The 20772-nt window shown below is 41.7% G+C and overlaps 1 protein-coding gene across 1 annotated transcript; it reads left to right on the top strand.

Moving 5' to 3' along the window:
• The first annotated feature begins 4526 nt into the window (after positions 1–4526).
• On the top strand, positions 4527–19848 carry maneal (mannosidase endo-alpha like). Its single transcript, XM_008295662.1, has 4 exons — positions 4527–5202; positions 7603–7712; positions 17102–17178; positions 18806–19848. Exons 1-4 carry the CDS (start codon positions 4698–4700, stop codon positions 19440–19442), a joined length of 1329 nt encoding a protein of 442 aa, XP_008293884.1. The 5' UTR covers positions 4527–4697; the 3' UTR covers positions 19443–19848.
• Positions 19849–20772: the final 924 nt, after the last annotated feature.

Below are 20772 nucleotides of genomic sequence, written 5' to 3'. Positions count from 1 at the left end.
GAACAGGGTCTTGGGGTTGCTGGAGCCGGAGTGGATGATGTGTGAGTAGTCGGTTGACTGAGCAGAGTTGAGGGCATGTCTGGACTTTTGGAGTCTGGTTCTACTGTAGAGTCATTCCAGTGTTAATAATAAAAAAAAAAAACTAAAAAAAAAAACACTATAAAAGAATATTTAAAAGCATTTCTAGATAAATAATAACATAGAAAGATTGTGTAAATGATATAAATGAACCATTTGTCAAGGAATAAGAGACTACCTTATATAAAAAGGTGATAATATAAAACACAAAGTGACATGATGAAACCAAAAAGGTTGCACAAAATAAATAAGGGATCTTGTGAAAGTAAAAGAAACATTACAAAAATTTTTTTAAAAAAGTGACTTGTAATGAAAATAGCTTTGACTGAAAAAAAAAAAAAGTGTCACAAAATAAAAACGGGACATTGTGAAAAGTTCACGTTTTTATAAAATTGTCTAATTTAGAACAAAAATAAGTCCAACTCTTTCAATGTGAGAATGAGACTGAATGATGAATATAAATGATGATAAAGGAGTAGGTTTGAAAGATTCCTTCAATTAAGTCACAAAATGATTTAATAAATATATCTATACATCCATCCATCTATTATCTGTACGCAGCTGTGACGGAGCGACGCCGTCACAGCTGAAGTTAGCGGGCCGGCGTGCTGACGTGGCGCACACACACACGCACACACACACACACACAGAGGACACACACACACACACACTCATTTACAAACGTTACCATAACCTGCACACACACCTCATCCTATTTCACTTCCTGCTGTTAGTATCGTGACCAAGGGTGCAGCGATGCTCTCTCTCTCTCGTCCATACACTCACACACACACACACACACTCACCAACACTCACCATCCGTTGCAGTGGTGGACAGCTGGCTGGATGCTTGGCGGGAAAACCCGGGCCATACCACCAGCCGCCTTAAATGGTATGGGCGCGCGCGGTTTGTCGGTCACATGACGCGCATCATTTTATTATTTTTCCTTTAAACATGATTCCTTGAATTGATGACGTCATTGTGGGAAACCCTACCCCTGTCCCCTGAATGGTGATGGTATGTTTCCCATAGCGGGGCTGAAACTGTTTATCTGGAATAAGAAAACAATGTTTACGTCATTGTTGTATGTTTTACATGTAAAGGCTCCGCCCAGTGGGCGGGGCTTGGCCTTTAAACCCGAGGGCTCTGGGCCTGATTGGATGTGGGAGTAGCTGGAGTTTGGAGTCGGAGTTGGAGGCAGTGACAGTGTTGGTCTGAATGTTTTTGAAGCTGGAGTTAAAGGAGAGCTGGTGTGTGTATAGTCCTGTAGATCTGTATGTAGAGTTTTTCTTTTCTTTTTCTTTGCTTATTTTTTACAATTGGGTTTTTGCACTTTTTTTTTTTTTGCACTTTGTAAATATTCTATCTCACTGCCGCACTTTGGAGAGGCCTGAAAATAAATTTAAAACCACAGCTGACGACTACGCCATCGTTTTCTCCCAGTTTGGGAAAGTTGTTGGGTGAACCCCGCGACAGCAGCTTAATCCTCACCAGGGTCATGGGGGCTGGAGTCTATCCCAGCTGACTCAGGGCCAAGACAGGTTCACCTGGACAGGTAACCAGTCTATCACTGGGCTACACTTAGAGACAGACAACCAAGCACACTCACATCACCAATTAACCTCAACACGTTTTTGGACTTGTGGGAGGAAGACTGAGAACCCGGAGAGAACCCACGCTGCACAGGGAGAACATGAAGTTCCTGGGTGTCCTCACCAGGACACGAACCGGCGACCTTCTAGCTGATAGATAGATAGATAGATAGATAGATAGATAGATAGATAGATAGATAGATAGATAGATTATCCTCTTTTAAAATATGTTACTTTTAAAATCTTGCTTGTAAATGAATGTAGTTATAATATGTATGATGATATAAATGTTCTGTAGTGCAGAGCAGCAAGAGAACTGGATTAATTTTGAGGTGAATAATGTTAAAACATCTGTAAGTGGTGCTGAACTCTAACTACACTGTTTGCTGTCTGGTTGAATACAATTATTTTAGGTTGCCATAATTAGCATTAAAAGTAGTGTATACATATTAAAATAATGCATTATAACAGAGTGTAATGTAGCTGTGGGCAGATGTAAATGTTTATTAATGTGTTTGGTTAATCAGTCAGATCTCCTCCTGTGGACACTCATAAGACAAAACTACTGTATAAATGAATGACTAGATGGTAAAACACAACTTTAAGAAGATCAAATCTGCCTTCACAAGTCATTGCCAATAAATACTATTCATTCATTAACACTCCCTTGTAGCTGTACAACCACATTACAACCTAATCCATGTGACCAGTGAGCTTTCTTTGTGCAATCTCTTGTTTTGTATTGTTTGTATTTTCTCTTGTGCAATTTGGAAACGATGTGGAGAAACTCCTGCTTACTTTGTTATATTCCAAATACACGGTGGACCTGCAGTAATAAGCAGCGTCACATTCAGAGCACAGGGACTCACAGCTCCATCCATAAGCATGCAGATGATGGATGCACTATTTAATCACTCCCACTAGATGTCAGCTTAAGCATTTATGAGAGCACCCAACCTCACAGTTATACCATACCATATGAAGGAGAACACATTAATCACACACAGGAACAGGAAATGCAGCAGCAAAGTGGAGTGAGATCACTGCAGCACTTTCATGAACAACAGCAAATAATTGTGATTTTATTGTTTCAATATCTTTGTGAAGCAGTATTCCTACGAGGAATCAGTTCTCCATCAGACTTAAACAGGTTTGCAGTCATAATATAGTTCTTTGAGTGTGTCTTGTTATACCTTTATTGTCCTGTTCATCACTGACCTACATGGTTAAACAAGATCAGGTTAAATGATGAGGTTTGTATTTACCTGCAGCATGTTAGCATAAAAGACAACAACATAATGATAAATAAATAATAACATAATAAATAAATAATAACGAAACAGTTTAATTTCCAGTTGTCTTGTCAGTGAAACATGGACCTAAAAGCTTGGGGTCGGCCAGTTTGGGATGCTTTGCAGTTAAATAAAAAAACATCACAACATCTGTCAGACTACATTTTGGAGAAAAACAACAAACCCATATGAGAGGTGATTAGTGCTACAGCCACGAGAAAATCTGGAAATGAAATTGGATACAAATTTTAAAAATTCATATTTTCTGTCAGCCATTGTTCAGAAGTCAGCACAATACAGAGCATCTGAAGTTCTGCGTTTTTGACAGCTGACTTTCACTGACAGTATATAAAACACTGATTACAACTGACTGTACCTTTAAGAATTCAGATCATACGATACTTTCCAGAGTCAAACCACTCTTTATGAAAATTTTTAGCTCTGGTCAATAATTATCTAGTTGAGACATATGCTTATTTGCTTTCTGCCTTTGTAAAAAAATTAAATAAAAAGATTGCAATCTCTGGGCCGTAGTTTCCACTCCATCCTTGATCTTTATGCACATCTTCAATTTGAATTTTCTTTGAATAATTTTCTGAAACATTTTTCCCAAACAAGACCTATAGTTGTATCTTGTTGGGATTGCTGTTTTGTTCATTTGTTGTTGTTGTTGTTGTTGACCTGTGAAATATTTTTTTCTTTTCTTTTGAGAGCTCAAAGCCTTCCTTCCTTCTGGTCCTTTCTTCCTCTCACACTACCACCCCAACTACAACACAAATGTTTTCCGGTTACAAACTATGACGTGTGTGTGGTATATTTATGCAGAGAGGTTGCTGTAGAAAAAATAGTACTGAACAAAAATGAGGTTTTGGTTTTAGATTGTGACGGCGAGAGTCAAGTAAAATTTTATTTGATTGCAGCTCAAATGTGTTTATCAGAACTGACAATGTCGTGCATCTATTTATCAAGTTGTGAGAGCTCCTGGGTTTAGAGAGGGGGTGCAGCTACATTTCTCCATATACACTAATATGTCTTGTTATTTAAGAGTCTCCTCCCACACGCAGACGTTAAGCTCCGCCCCCTCGTCTGTGTGGCACGGATCGGCCCTCATACTTGTGTCAGTGGTCGGGGTTAACTCCACCTCCCTGCTGCTCACGGCACACCAACAAATGTTCCTTTCTCCAATCCATCTAAAAAATAAAGTGTTTGACCAGCGCAGGGCTGAGCCGCTCTCCGACAAGCGGATGCGCTCTGAGAGGACGAGCAGCTGCAGCGGCTCCATGGAGCAGGGAGGCGGCCGGACGGCAGGACGCAGAACCAAGGCAGCCGCACTGGGTCGCTTAGAGCCGCACACGAGCCTCGGCTGCGAACTGTGCTTCCAGTAGACACACCAGGAAACTGTTGCGGGATGAAATCGATTTTTCACTTTCCCCTCGAAGAGCAAACGATGTGAATGAGCAGTAAAATGCCGGAGCAGAGGGCGAACAGGAGGGGATTTGTTGAAGCATCACGGAGCAAGATGTCCTCGGGTCCTGATTATGGAAGCAGGTTGCTTCGGTTATCGTGCGTATTTCAGGCTCCATTATGCACCAGCTGCTGCAGCTACTGAACGCTGTTCGTCTTTCGCCTGCTCAGTGGATGCTGTAGGACTATGACTGGTGTGTAGCTGCTCACAGGATCCAGTCACTCCCTGCCGGCCGTCGCCTCCCTGCGGCAGCACCGCGGACAGCGACCATGACTCGGCTGCGCAGGAAGGCGCTCGTCGCACTTTTCCTCTTCACGCTCTTCATCTTCGGGACCATGATGGGACTCAGGACGCTCAAACCCAGCGACGGCTTCTCGGACCTGGCTCCCGGAATGGACTTCATCGGGGAGAAATCCGAGAGGAGGAGGCTGGATGTGAAAGACGTGGTGGTGTCGCCGGGCCAGTTCCACATGGGCAGCAGCGACACGAAGGTGGTCTTCACCAAATCAGACCGAGACTACAGCATCTTCTACGACGTGCACATCTTCTATTACCTGTGGTACGGCTCTCCCAGCATGGACAACAAGTACATCCACTGGGATCATGTCCTGGTGCCGCACTGGGACCCAAAGATCGCCGCCAGTCATGCCCAAGGAAGGCACACTCCTCCAGACGACATTGCCTCCAGTTTCTACCCGGAGCTGGGACCCTACAGCTCCAGGGACCCCAAGGTGCTGGAGTCACACATGGCCCAGATAGAGGCGGCTGCAGCGGGTAACAGTTGTTGCTTGGCTCTACATGTGTGTGGTGTAGTGTTGACATCCATCTATGGGCCAAACACCCCCAAAGATGAAGACTAGTGTTTTTAATTTATAGATATAATGTCATCATTAATTAATTTTGATTATAAAAGCAAAACTATTGACAGATTACAAATGCATTGTCTATCTGATCATTATATTTGCGTGGGGACTGGCATTAAAAAGGAGAATATTACAATATTAATATCATTACCATCACAAATCAAACTCCTCAGTACAGGCTGAAACGGTTTTCCTCTACGTAAATAAACTCAAAATGAAGTTGGTTGTTGTTCACAGGGATTACAGTCAGCCTCTCCCACCCACAGCGATGACATGGATTCAATCCCAACACACACACTTACTGTCTTAAGCACTTATGTGCAGGTTCACATGCTGCCAGATAGCAGACATCAGACAGAAACACTAGCACAGTGTTGGCTTCACTTACACTGTGTTCCCAGTGCTGTCAGAGGTTCGTATGACCCAGTGTTCAGTCTGCTCTGTGGCACCAGTTCAGTAAATGCTGGATCACATCCCTGCACCGAGTACAAAGAACCTCAGACCCACAGATTCACTGTGTGTTTATTTGTTTTTGGTGGATAAATAAATTGTATACAAACCTAACAACAATATCAACGCCAAAAAAATCTGACATCAAGTAGCATTTTAGCAAATAATAATATTTTCAACGGGAAATTTTCGCCCCTTTAGGGCCATTCATGGCGACCACTTTTGCAGACTCAAATTCAAAACAACAAACTCACACTTTCATTTATAGCACAGTTGCATTTGTATACAAAGACTTTTAAAGAGAGACTCAAAAGTAAAGAATGCTGAACTGAAGCTATGGGAGATTGTTCTGTCAGACACATGTCCCGCCCCTCCCGTCAGAAAGCCAATCATCTGCTTTGTAATATCCAAACTGGGAAACATCCTGCCAATTGTGCTGCTGCAAAGAGGCAAGTTTATTGTCATCAAAAGGTGCATATAAAAAGTAGAACCCATTGGGGAAAATGCTTTAAAGTCATTTTTAAAATATTTTTTTATCAGATTTGACTGGTTATTCTACACATGCAGTTTTTATGTCTTGGTAACCTTTGAAATTGCAATTATGACTCTCTCCATTCATTCAGACAGGACCTGGTCTTATTAGCCCAAAATAACTGTCCAGGAACATTTTCAAAAAGAGAAAATAATCTGCGTAACTACAAGACATGACCTGTAATGCAGAATGAAATACATACGCTGCACAAAACAAGCATTCCTTACTTTTCTGGCACATGTGCAGTCCATGTGCTCGCTCAGAGGGGGGCTGTGCAGACCCTTGCAGACACATTTACATCACACAGACATGCTGAAATGGTGAATTGGTCTTAACAGGGTAATCTGGACATGGCTGGCAGGAATGGAAGTGCAAGCTATAAGAGATACAAGTGCTGAAAGTCTAGATTCAACTCTATTGTCCAAACAACTGTTAGAAGACCCTTTGTGTCAAAAATCTGTTCTTCCTGATCAGACTGCATATTTGACAAACATCAATATCTGATACAGTTTGATCAGTTATTCAAACAAAGTCCTTAAAATCTTAAACAGTACGGCACATTGTATGTTTATGACCAACATGCTTGTAGATTACTGGACTGAATGTTTTGGTCCTTCAGCTCCTTGATGTGTCATCTGTCCGTCTCTTTAAAACTGCATTAATCCTCCTTAATTAATGATTTGGAAATGAACCTAAGCAGACCTCAGAGCTCAGCAGAGCCTTGTGCTTGCACGAGGCACCGAGTGTAACATTAACCTCTGATACCGCTCCACATGCCAGCAGTCCTGAGGGCTGCTGTTGCAGTTGCTGGAAATGTATCACACAACTAGACGCCTGGCTGTTCACAAATACTGTAAATGTGGCTGTTAACCCTTGGTCACGCTTACCTTCTATGGAGCTGCACAACTGCTTCCTACGATGGTCCTGAATGATCGCTTTAGATATGAATCCTGATCTGCAGAATCAGTGATGTCGATGTAAATACTGGAACATAGGAAAGCAAATAAAGCAAAAGACATCAGAAACCTATGAACAAGAGTTTTTAAACACAAATAGAATCATAATGGAGGGAAATCTTCACTTTCAATGTAGATGATGTAATTACCTCTGAATAAAATAACATTAGTGATTCTATGAAAATGCAATTTTCAGATGATGCTCCATTTTTAATTTTTAATTTCTAATATTTGTGATACTAATGGTGGCTGCTGATGACAGGTGATGGTTTATTTTGCTCTATGTTGAAGCGCTTTATTTACATGATAGTTAGACTTGCAGCCTGCCTGTGCTCAGCTTCATCTTCCTCCTCTGGTCGCTGTGCTGCTGTAGGGGTGCTGGTGTTGTCCTGGTACCCTCCCGGGGTGGCAGATGACCACGGGGAGCCCACCGAGGACCTGGTTCCTGCTGTCATGGACGCCGCCCACAGGCACAGCATCAAGGTAACTGGTGAGACAACCGGTATGTTTTTCCCTTTCTGATGATTTACTGAATGAATGAATGCCTGCTGTCTTGCCAGTCATAGCTGATTGTTATAGTCGAGATTAATATTGATCCTAAGCTTGTGTAATCAGCTCTCAGTTCACACTGATGTTCTTTTTGTGACTCTCTGGACTTAATCCATGTGAAAAAGTGAAAAGAGGAGCATCAGTGTAAGGGGTGATTATGGAGCCCAGTGGTGATGAAAGTGTTTGATTTCTTTACTGAAATTACAGTAATAATAACACACTGTAAACATATTATGTAACAAGTAAAAGTACAGCTGTGAAAAAAATCAGAGAAAAAGTATAGAAGTAGAGTAAAATTACAACAATGCAGGAGACATGGCCGGTGTGACTGTTATACATCTGACTGTTAGTCGTGCATTAACTGAATTTTACTGTTCTAACTAATCTGCTGGTTATTTTCCTAATTTATCAAATGTTTGGTTTATAATAAATCAGAAAATAGACAGTCCAAAATAAAGAACCACAATTATAACTACCAATTGGGGTTAAATTGGTAGTTATACCAAGTCATGGCAAACATGAACTCACTGAAGAGTTCCATCTGTTAGAACTGTAAAGAAAAAATTCATGAGGCTAGGGTTCCCCAGGATCCCAATACAGTGTTTGTTTTGTTTTGTTTTGTTTTTAAAAACACTAACTGAAACCAAAACAGAAAACAATTATATGAATGTTGGCAAAGTCATAAAAATCAAATCCACTTGTGATACAGTTCAGGGGTGTGTAGCTGGTAGGATGAGGGTTAAAACGATAATCAGAAAAGAACCAAATTTTCATGTTTGAAAAGCTTTTACCTGCAAAATACTGAGTACTTCTGACTGTTTGTTTGCACATCTTAACTTGTGGGCTGCAAGGTGGCTCGGTGGTTAGCATCGTTGCCTCGCAGCAAGAAGGTCGCCGGTTCGTGTAACGGTGAGGACACCCGGGATCTTTACATGTTCTCCCCGTGCAGCGTGGGTTCTCTCCGGGTTCTCCAGCTTCCTCCCACAAGGTCCAAAAACATGCTAAAGTTAACTGGTGATTCTAAATTGTCTGTAGGTGTGAATGTGAGTGTGCTTGGTTGTCTGTCTCTAAGTGTAGCCCTGTGATAGACTGGTTACCTGTCCAGGTGAACCTGCCTTCACCCTGAGTCAGCTGGGATAGGCTCCAGCTCCCCGTGACCTTCGTGAGGATTAAGTGGTGTATAGATAATGGATGGATGGATCTTAACTTGCCATTTCATTAGATTTGTCCAACAAATGTATTAGATTGAAGAGTCCAATATTTCTATATTTGTACGACACTTGCGTAAACGTCTTATACTCCACCACTGGGTATGAGAGTTCAGTCAGACCGAACTGTGTCAAAACAACATAGATGTGACATTTATTTTTTCAATTGGGAGTTTCTTCTTGACAGCGTCACTTCATGTCACTGTCAAATATGAGTTCCACTCTGGAAAACCGACACAAAGAATGTGATGTGAGCAGCTCTGAGCATGAAAGCCTGCCACGGGAACATAAAATTAGAAAGTTAAACCACACCAAAATCCACTTACTATTAAGATTTTGTAACGAACCTACTTTATTCATTGGTCATAGACATTACAACAGATATTATTTGAGATTTTTAAAGAAACCATCTGTGTCATTCTGCGAGATATAAATAAAGAACACATAGAGCTGGACAGTGATAGCATAGGAAGAACAAAAATGGTGGCATAATGAGCAGTTTTATTGTGTTTAGTGGTGTAAAAGTGCATCAATTTACTGTATGTAAAGTGTTTTGAATTGCCTCTGTGTGTCAGAAGTGCTTTAAGTCTTACCTGGTATACTGAAGAGGTGAATTCACTCACTCCTGTAGCTGGTAAGCTAACCACTAAAATGTTAGTCTAATGGAAACAAGATAACAACAGTCCGTCAATAAAAGTCTGGTGAGCTGCTTTGGTCCTTCAACAGTATGATAACTGTCTACTGACTGCTGGTTAGACTATGTTTATATGGCAAGCTGTTTTGGCATTTAATAACTGAGTTTATCCAGAGTTAACATGTCCCACATCAACAAGGTCATTTGATTTGTTGCACTTTTACTGAAAAGTGACTTAATCAGAGATTTTATTCCAGATGTGTATAGCATCATTCTGACCAGTCATAACCACAGTGGAGATATTTCTAGTTCAGACCAGACTGGTTCAAAATAATAGTGGCAGATCTAAAACATCATTTTGTCTGAGTTGTTGGGATGCTGCTGCTCATGTGAGGCTTCTCATTGGATGTTGGTAGCAAAGCATTTGAACAGCGTTAGCAGCTCTAACGGCAGCTGCTGTGGTGGATCAGATAGCTAGAAAATGTTGTGAAATACAAAAAAATGTTAGGATGCTGTGGAGAATGAGAGCTCTGTTCATTAGAAAGCTGTGGTTAAAAAACAAACTGGTGCTTACCAGAACTTTGGCCTCAGGCTGCATTGACTGGGCAGCAAACATCTGCCAAATATGTTTACAGCAACAACTGCCTCCACCTACCACTCACCATAGCTCCTAATTTAAAACAGTTGTAGTCACATTCTGACTGGCCAGAATACCAGCACGACAATACGACAGCACATTTGAACCAGTTCAAGCTTAATGTAAGACTCTCAAAGGGACAATGCAGATATCTTGAGTTGAGGGGAATTAAAGATATCTTATACTATATGGTGACACATCAGAATGAAACTGTAGATACATGAACCTGGAAGTCATAATTCCTTTGCAAATAGCTTCAATGTAAATCTGTAATGAGAAACAATGAACAGTAAAAATGATGCCGTTTGCTCTGAATGAACGACAATCTGGAGAACTGTAGTGTTCTGTTTGACAAGGCAGAATTCAGTCCTGGATATCTGCAACACATATCCAGCCTCGCTATCAAATATTTGAACAGCTTGCCATGCATTCACCTCATGTGGGAAGGAAGGCAGTTATGGGAAAGATTCCCCTGTTTATTACTTGTCACATCGTTTGACAGCTGAAGGTAGCGGCTGTCAGTGTCCTGGTGCTGCTGTTCCTCATTACTGGTGATCTAGCTGTCTTAATCAATAAATGCTAATAAATCACAACAAAACGTTAGCAAATCATTTGCTAAAGACGAGTAATGGTTACTGTACAGGAGTGTCATTTGTCAGTCAGTGCAGTAACACTGAGCTGGTTGGATGTGTGGAGGAAACACTGCACTGGTTCAATACAGCACATTATATCCCAGCATTTAACTACCGCTAACAACAGACATTTATATATCTGATCTAAGTCAGATTTATAAATGCTTCCAGTTGTACCTGTGATCTCCATTCCCTCAAAGGTCAGCATGAATAGTGAGTCTGCTGTTCGTCAACAGACTTAAGGCATCAAAATTCAATAAATCTGAACGGAAAGTAAAAGATTTTCTTCAACAGCAGAGGAAATTTCACCAACATTAATTGATTTTACTTTCTATGTTTTAAATGTTGGTTTGACAAGTCCTTAACGTTATGTTTCCCTGCTGGGAACGAGTGCGCCATGCCCTTTATTCAGAATACATGATATCTTGCAGCTGCATTGCATTCTGGTCCGCTGAGCCCACTGACAGAGGAGAAATTGGTACCTTCACACTGGGTCCCGGTGGCAGCTTCGATTTTAACGCCCTGACCGCAAAACCTGACATTTACAGTAACATGAATGTTTCAGAGGATGAAAATGTCCTGTTATCAAAGGCTTTTCCCACTGAGCCAATAGCTGCTCAAGACTTCAAGTGCTTGAGAGCCAATTTTCCTTTTCAGCGCACAACTCCATCTAACAAAGTCATATCCACTTTAGCGCTGAAGGGTTGCAGATACCTTAAAGCCATAAGATGTGGAAGGTGCTTGAGACAGCAGCAGCAGCAGCAAAACAAGCCGAGGCCAGACTCCAGATTCAGCATTAACAGCACAGAAGAGCTTTCCCTCGGTCTACTTTCATGCTCCTTATATGGAAGTCTTAGACTGAGAACTGGGTCTCTCTGTGTGTCTCAGTCAGACTTACACAACAGTGTGTATCTCACAGCTGACCTGGGGGCTAATGCTCCAGTGTTTCAGTGTACCAGAGCTGCCGCTGACAAAATACAAGCTGAAGTCTGTGTGTGTGTTTCCTCTCTAAATGTCATATGTGCGTACCTTCGGACGCTGCATGTCATGTGATACAGTGATTCTGATGCTATTCTTCTGTGACCTTATGGAAGTGACAGGGTCAGGTCACTGGTGTCACAGAAATCATGTTGAGTGAACCACATATTAGAGACAGGACAACACGAGCTGATCTATAATCCCCTGCAGCACTCTAACCTCATTAATTAAGTATAGATTAACCGCATTGGCCCAAATGAAATGCTGGTGTTGATGCAGGCTACAAACAAGAAGAGCAAAGTTAAAGCTGCACTAATAAATATTTGATTTCAACAATGGATCAACTGACTGTGTGATATATTTCAGTGATGAAACTACAAAGAATGATTACACAACCCAGCATTTCCTCTACGCTCTGCAGAGGTTTTAGTGTCTTTTAGCTCACTGGTTTCGTTTTTATAACCTGCAGCTTCACAGGTTTGGTTCAGGCGCTCATCAGCTTTGTAGCCAAAAACAACAAGCAGCTGTTTTCAGCAAACAGCCCTCATACACCAACCTGCACAGCACCAAACCAAAGACAAGACAAAGTTAGATGGCACAAAGAGTAAATGAAATGTAGGTCCAAGTGTTTTACAGTTCAAGAGCAAAAAACAACTCAATGAACATTCAAATGTTTTTCTCTGCTGCAGACCAAAGACGCAGCAAAAAGGAAAGTGATGGAAAGTATTGATCTTAACATGGTGCTCGATGTCCTCTCCAAGGATAAACACACAATGGTTAGCTAATATGTTAGCTTTACTAGTTTTATCAAATATGCATCTGGACACAAAACTAAATGAAATAATTTCTGAGTTCAAATTTAAAATGAAAAAGGAATGTGCATCACCATTTATTCTCCCAGTCTGTTTCCTTTGCTTTTATAATATACCAGCGGTTCCATTTCCACCAGGTATAAAAGCTTTTTAGGAATGTTTGAAATATTTTGTAAAATTAGACAAAACAGGTGAATGGAAACACACTTAATGTTACATTACAGCCATAGACTGTATATAACAGATAGACGTAGCCTCTACACCTGAACAGTGAAGCCAATGCAGAGGTGCCTTAAACCTGCCTTCTGCCTAACAGCCCTACGGGGGCGCTGTGCTGTATTCACAAGGTCTTGGAACAAACAGGTGAGACCATGAACTGATTAGGAAAATGTTTATTGATGTAATAAATCAACTAAGAAGCTATTTTCTCATAGACTTCTATACGATCACATTTACAACCAGAGGACGGCGACAGTCAAATGCCAAACTTAAGGCTTTACAGCCCACTGGGAGTACCATGTAACTAGCAGTGCGTCACTCCGACTGACAGTCATACAATGGTTGTTTTTTTAAAGTGTGTAGCAGGCTGAACAAGGCATTCTGGACATCCCTTTCCCAGCAACACTATCCACTTCCTCCTGGGGGAACTCAAAAGGGATCCCGGACCAGAGGAGTTATGCAATCCCCCCAGTGAGTGAGTCGCCTCCCAGTTAAACATGCCCAGTAAAACTCTTAAGAAAGGCATCCTAATCAGATGTCCGATCACCACAAAGGAGCACTTCTACTTTGAGCTCCTTCCAGATTACAGAGCCCCCCACCTATCTCGAGGCTGAGTCCAGCCACCTACGAGGAAAACTCATACTGACCACTTGTGTCTGCAATCTCATTCTTTCGGTCACTACCCAGAGCTGATGTCGATAGCTGACTGGTGGAACATAGATCAACTGGCAAATCAAGAGCTTTGTCTTGCACCTCGGTTCCCTCTTCACCCTGATGGTCTGGACCAACACCTGCATTCCTGCTGATGCTAAATCAGTCTGTCTGTCCATCTCAAGCTCCATTTTCAAAATGCAATGTAAAAATATGTTGTTTCTTCGACAGTTCTGCCTTTCTCCACCTGTGAGCAGTGCATATATGCCCAGAAACACACGGGTACAGCCAGAATTATCCTGTGTTTTTTCCTCCTGGGGTTCTATGGAATAAAGCACAAAGACTCCATAGAACATAAACACAGCGACATTTCTTATTGTTTTTGGTCATTCTGGGTACACTTCATGCTTTCTAAGCCCTCAAGAAGCAAAGCTGCCTTGAGAAAAGAGGTGTAAGATGTGATTTCTTCTTTAATAAATAGCATTTTGCATCTGTACTTTTGAATTTTTCATCTCAGTTTACATAATTAGCTGAATTAATGTAGCATACGGCAACATGATGATATAACATTGCTTCAGGTCATCATCATCTGAAGAGAAGCCAAACATTGGTGAGAGCTGTTCAGGAGGCTTGTTTGTTGCAGCGGCGTCGTCTATACACCTGAGGCTTGGAATGTAAATATGAGAGTCTGTCAGCATCACGCTACATGAGGGGATCTGAGCAAACAAAGCACTTTTCATCCCGGTTTATTCAACCAAACAGGAACAGATTGAACAGCGTCTTACCTCGCTGGCCTTTCATGATTTCCAACCAGTCGAGACTGCTGACAAGCCTGAGCTCGGGCGCCAAACAGCACTGCGTTGCCATGGAAACTGTTTATGAAGACCTTGCAGCCTCTTTTGAAAGATGGAGTGGGCGTTGAGCGTTCACTGTTCGTGGCTCGACAGCTCTGTCAATGCTTTACTGTTTGCCACTGAGCTGCAGTCGACCTTTTTTCCCTTTCGCGACTGAAGCAAACAAGCGCACCATAGTTATTTCAGGATGACAGAGATCCATCACTCAGCTTTCAGCTCCTGCCAAAGAACACAACACACCGTTCTCTGTGAAATGAGGTTGATTTTCATGTTTTCATTTTGTTTCTCCAAACTCAAAGTGACAACAGATATTTTTAAAGGTTTAATTATTACTCAGGAGCACCTAGAAAAAGGGATTTCTGAGACACTCGGGTCAGTGGGGTACCTGTCACTGTGTCACCTGAGTGTGCTGACAGACAGGATGACAGTCCAGGACATGCCTGTGGGGATTGTAAGCATCTGCTTCACGTTTTCTCCTCCTCCTCCTTTGCAGCTCCATTCTTCTGAAATTACTAGCATCCTTCAGGCTAAACTTAGGTTCTATCTCCTATTCTGTCTTTTTCTATCTTTATACCGGTGGAAAAGGATGCAGTTTGCCTTCCCAGTTTTTCCTCTGCTGGTAGATTATATTTAGATCATATGTCAGACAAACATACAAGTGACCTCCAATAATCTAAGGATGCTCAATCTGAATCATTAAGTAGCAAAAATACTGCACTTGCAAAATGTTGTGATTTTTTGCTAACAGGACTCTCTGGAGTTTTTGGACCACCAGTGGTCAGAGCTCTTTCATAAACTGTATATAAAAGATGGATATCGCCTCCTGGTCTGAAAAGTGAAGCCAACACAGAAGTGCCTTAAACCTGCATTCTTTTTAACTGCAGGTTTACACCTCTGGTTGCAAAATGAAATCAGGGACGTCTATGAGAAAATGATTCTACTTTGCAGTTGATCTGTTACCTTAGTAAACATTTTTATAATGAGTTTATGGCCTCAATTACGAGTTTCAAAACTTTGTGAATACAGCATAGTATTAATTTAGCAAATTATGGTCATATTTAGAGGAAAATATTCAGTGAAGCAGGGCGACCTTGTAGCTGACAAGCTGCTACCATATGAGTGTGTGTCTTATTCTACAGCTCTCAGGTAGATCAACACCTCTGGTCTCTAAAGACCAAAATGATGACAGTCAAACTTCAGATCTGTAGTCCACAAACCAATGCGTGACATCACAGTCACTGATCCTTTATATTAAGTCTGTGGTCTGTGTTTTTAATAGATTTACCTTAAAGACACGTGCATCAACAGGAACAACCACATGTACGTTATGGTAGTTTACAAAAATAATCATAAAAAAAATAACCTGAATTCAGTTCGTCCCAAGCAGACGGCACAAACATAATAATTTAAACTGGTGTGAGCTGGAGCAGATTGATCAGATAGGTGGAGGATGTTTCACAGAGCTCCTAGAAAGATTTACACCCAACACCTTCTGACCCCTCACAGATGAAGCGAATAACATTGATTGTCTAAAACTGGTCATGTCAGGCTCTGTGATGTATAGTGAGCATTTAGTTCTCATGGTCAGTGTGTGGTGTAAAGATCTGAGTGACTTTGACATGAGCCACATCAGGATGGCCAGTCAGCACGTCTAAAACAACGATGCTCAGGAGATTAACAGCAGTGAGCGTCTACAAACACTGGTCTAAGGGAGGGCAAACTATCAATTCTGGGGATGTGCTGAAACTCACAGCTTACAGGATTTAAGAGATGTTCAAGTAAGGTCTTGGTGCCTGATACCACAGGACACCTGGAGCTGTTTTAGCAGCAAAGAAGCACCAACAGAATATTAGGCAGAGGTGGTCATAACGTTTTCTTCATTTCAAAAACATCTTATAGACATTTTGGGGGCCCTGCCTTCGCCCAAAGTCAGCTGGGATAGACTCCAGCTCCCCCGCGACCCGAGTGAGGATCAAGCGGTGTATAGATGATGGATGGACGGCATTTTCAGGGGTCCATTTGGTTTCAAGGAACCAAGAACTGACTCTGAACCTAACTTGGTCTGGGTCCAGTTTGTACCCAGTGTAATCAGGTCGAGTAGGTTTCGTTTTACTGCTGTTACATCCTGTTTGGGTGGATTTCCACTGGTTTGTTCTGGATTGAATCAAACACTGTGGACCTCCGATACACAAATGTGATTTTTACATTGGCTCTGACCTGGTTTCGAATACAACTTAACTAGCTGTGTTTCCTGTCAGAGCTGCTCCTGACGGTTGGCTCATTGTGCACAGAGGAGAACGCTTGTCATTGCAACGTCATGAATGTTTCCTCTGACTGACACTCACCCTGCTTGAACTCAGTGTCGTGCTGTCATGAAGTTGAGCAGTTTAATATTTGAGCATTCACACAGAAACAAGCATCCACTGCAGAACAAGTCCTTTTCAGAGGGAGCAGGATATGACCATTCAATTCACGCTGTGGTTTAGCGATTCATGATGGAGACAGTACGGCCAGATAATTAGCAAGGTCCGTGGACTACTAACTAAATATTGCATTCAAAGTGGCTGTCCATCAAAAATAAATAACACACAGGAACAATGAGCAAGAATCACTGCATAACCTTTTATTTTCCAGGCTTGTGTGTATTCAGTAAGTGCTTCTTTTGTTAACATCCTTATTCACATGTGTTTCTGCACAGGTGGCCTTTCACATACAGCCATACAAGGGGCGGACGGACCAGAGCATGCATGACAACATCAAATATATTATTGACAAGTAAGCTGTTTTACCGTGTGTATTTACTTACCTCCGTACTGGATTTGTGTCCTTGCGCTGATCGGATGGGTCGAGCTCCGCTGCCTGTATCAGTGGCTGCTGACGTTAGAAGTCTGCAGATCTGGTGAAACATGAAGCCTGATAAGGGAAAATGAAGAACAGGTAGTTAAATATAGATGTCTCCCCTGTGATTGTGCTGTAATGGATCAGAAGGTAGCTTTTGCTCTGACCTCAAGCAGTCTGAATACGTGTCAAAGGAGCTCGGTCTTTCACGTTGTAATGTGATCATCTTTCCCCAGGACTCAATGATTATATAAAATATGTTAACTTTTACAGTGAGATGTCGGGTTTTGAGGCTAATCAGACAATGTTTCATACAAGATATTGAGTAGTGGTCTGATTAAAAAAAAAGAAGAAGAATCCAGTGACCTCACACTGTGACCAGGAAGAACAATAAAGAGTCTGAATGATGTTTATAATGATACAAGACCGGAAGAAAATCAAAGCACTGGCTTTGTTGAGTGCCTCGAGTTGAATCAGATTTCTGGGCTTTATATTGCTGCCAATATTCCCAGGAACCCACTGTGCCGACCATCTGTATAAAATGAAACTAAAATGAAATGTCTGAATGTGCAACACAAAGTAAACGTGAAATTTCAGCTGTTTTTAAGGTGCAACGTATCACGCTTTAGCTTCAAACACTGTAAATAGTCATCAAGGTTATTAAGAAGAAGGACAACCTGGGCACCTCGCCTGGCTCACACAACTGACTCTGGTCAATGTCAACATTTTCCATCACTAGCATTTAGCTTAGCATTGTTCTCACTGAAGATGGCAACATGATTTGAGTCTGCAGCCATTTAGTGCAGTTAATACCTCTTTAGCCAGACTGACTCAGATCTTAAGGCTGCACTTATCAGTATTTTTATATTAACAGTGATTCAAACCATGATGTCTAACATGACAGGTGCTGTATATCCACAGAGATATTTACTGTTTGGTTCATGTTGGCACATTTATCAACTCCATTCCAGACCCAACAGGCTCCTTGTACACATAAAGTTCACTAGAACATCTAACAAACACAATTCCAGGTATTTTGTTTCAAACTGCACAGAAAGAAGAAGTGAATATATCATCATGTCAATAGAAACACAACATTAAATGAATACTAATGTGGCTCCATGACTTAAATGTCTAAAACGACAGCCATATCCACCTCATAGGGCTATAATATGTCAATGCAGCTCTAAGGTGGTATATTCCCATTTTTAACTTCTCCATTTAACAGCGCCTCACAGAGTCACATATTTTGGAGTCAAATGATTGTTTCCTAACTACCAAATCACTATTTTCTCTCCTAATATTGTTAAAGCCCCTTTGTGTACAATTTGAATATTTATAAAAAACCTAAAGCACTTTGGAACCCAGAGGTTAATAAAGCAGTGTGTAAGTTTGGACCATTTACCCTTTTTACTAAATACCCCTGGGGCAGTACGCAACAAACAAACCAGAATAAGCCAGTGGCAGGCGGCGATGCTGCTCTACATATTGTACCTTCAGAAATATATTTTCCTGCATGATATTATAACTGGGTACCAAATGTACTGTCTCTCATTTTTCTCAGGTATGGGAAACATGGCGCCTTCTACAGATTCAGGTCCAGCACAGGACGAGTCCTGCCTCTGTTTTATGTCTATGACTCCTACCTGACTCCGCCTGAGTCCTGGGCAGAGCTCCTGACAGCTAAAGGCTCCCACAGCATTAGAGGCACACCTTACGATGGGATTTTTGTCGCCCTCATTGTTGAGGAGCGCCACAAACATGACATCCTAGCTAGTGGCTTTGATGGCATGTATACCTACTTTGCCTCCAATGGATTTTCTTTTGGCTCATCCCACCAGAACTGGAAAGCCATCAAGGCCTTCTGTGATGCGAACAATCTGCTGTTTATCCCCAGTGTCGGCCCAGGATACGTAGACACTGCTGTTCGCCCGTGGAACAACCATAACACCAGGAACCGTGTCAACGGCCGGTACTACGAGACATCCCTGCAGGCAGCTCTGTCCGTCAGGCCAGAAATCGTCACTATTACGTCCTTCAACCAATGGCATGAAGGTACGCAGATAGAGAAGGCAGTACCCAAGAAAACAGTGACACGTTTGTATCTAGACTATCTGCCAAACCAAGCAGCCCACTACTTGGAGATCACGCGCCAATGGGCAGAGAACTTTAACAAGGAGAAGGACAAGTGGCTGATGTGAATATAGCTTCAGTTTCCAGGTAGACATTCTGAGCTTCAACATAAATGACACTAAGTCAGCTCCCACTGTTTAAAGACAGCACTTTTATGTTCATCCACTTATCTGTTTCTCTCCATCTCTAAGCACCTCTAATGAGATTTTCCCCAAATCTTTACTCTTTCCTTACTGTTTTTATTCACTAACAGTTTTTGTACAGTTTAATAATGTCACCGATATGTTGAAGGTAAAAGTCACAATGATGATCAGCTAATCGTCGTTTCCTGATCAGTGTTTGGTTGCTACGTCAAAAAGTGTGGCTGTGTACAGTGACTTTGCTCTGTAGGGTTGCTTTTTTTTCTTATTTTCTTATGATAAAGACTGTTCTTTCCTGTATTTCCTTGATGACAAATTAAAATGTGTGTCTGTTTACCGTTTGAGAATCCGTGTTTGATGTTAAAGCAAAGAGTCTTCAGAGAAAGTTATGAAACAGAAATGTCAGCCACTGACTTGTAGACAGATGAAAGTAGATACAGCCAGTGGTTCTGGATGTGATATTCAGAACCATGTTTCCTTTACAACTAGAAATAGGGATGGACTGATACCTCTTTTTGATTTCCGATACCGATACCGATACTTCAACTTTGAGTATCTGCCGATACCGATACCATCTCTCCTCCTAAACTTCTTTGGAAATACCTTATTTGCATGGATACATTTGTTTAAGATGCTTTATCAAAAGCCTCATACTATTAAAGCACAGACTTTGCTTTTCTAAGAAAGGAAACAAGCCAAAATCATGTCTCACAGTGAAACTGTAGCTGCTTTATCTGAGCTGCAGTCAGACTACAGTGTGCACTCAGAGCCATTCACATATTTAGAACAGATCACAATGACACAGCAACATTAAGCTGCAATTTAAAGGTTCAATTACCAAAACTTGCTATTAAATAATAGAACCACTAATAGCCGCTCTGGGCTCTGCGCATGAGCAGAAGTAAATGAGACCGGAAACGTAGTGACGTGCTGCGGGATGGGATCCAATAGGAAGGTTGTGTGTGCAGAGCCGGAGAGCCCCGTACAGGCTGCTGGTAGAGGGCTGCACGGAGAGGCTGGACTCTCTGCTACGGCCGGAGAAGTGCACGGCTTCTAGTTCAGGGTGCGCGACGTAGTTTTACAGGGTGATTTCACTCAAAATATACTTCCAATTTAAAATAAATATATTTAAGAAGAGTATTTTTAAGCCCTTACCGCTCCCACGGCCCGCCGGAGGGACGTGACCACTTTCCAAACACATTACAGCCAGATGTGCGCATGCTCCACAATCACGTTTCCCGACAACATACACATCAAA

This window comes from Stegastes partitus, unplaced genomic scaffold (genome assembly GCF_000690725.1).
Source record: "Stegastes partitus isolate 25-593 unplaced genomic scaffold, Stegastes_partitus-1.0.2 Scaffold1064, whole genome shotgun sequence".
Lineage (NCBI taxonomy): Eukaryota > Metazoa > Chordata > Actinopteri > Pomacentridae > Stegastes > Stegastes partitus.
This window is presented reverse-complemented; position numbering and strand designations above follow the sequence as displayed.

What these genes read in the sequence shown, in the direction of transcription:
- maneal (XM_008295662.1), top strand. Translation starts at nt 4,698, where the DNA reads ATGACTCGGCTGCGCAGGAAGGCGCTCGTCGCACTTTTCCTCTTCACG. An exon ending in GATAGAGGCGGCTGCAGCGG is followed by an intron (nt 5,203 to 7,602) that starts GTAACAGTTGTT and finishes GTGCTGCTGTAG; the next exon opens with GGGTGCTGGTGTTGTCCTGG. An exon ending in CCCACAGGCACAGCATCAAG is followed by an intron (nt 7,713 to 17,101) that starts GTAACTGGTGAG and finishes GTTTCTGCACAG; the next exon opens with GTGGCCTTTCACATACAGCC.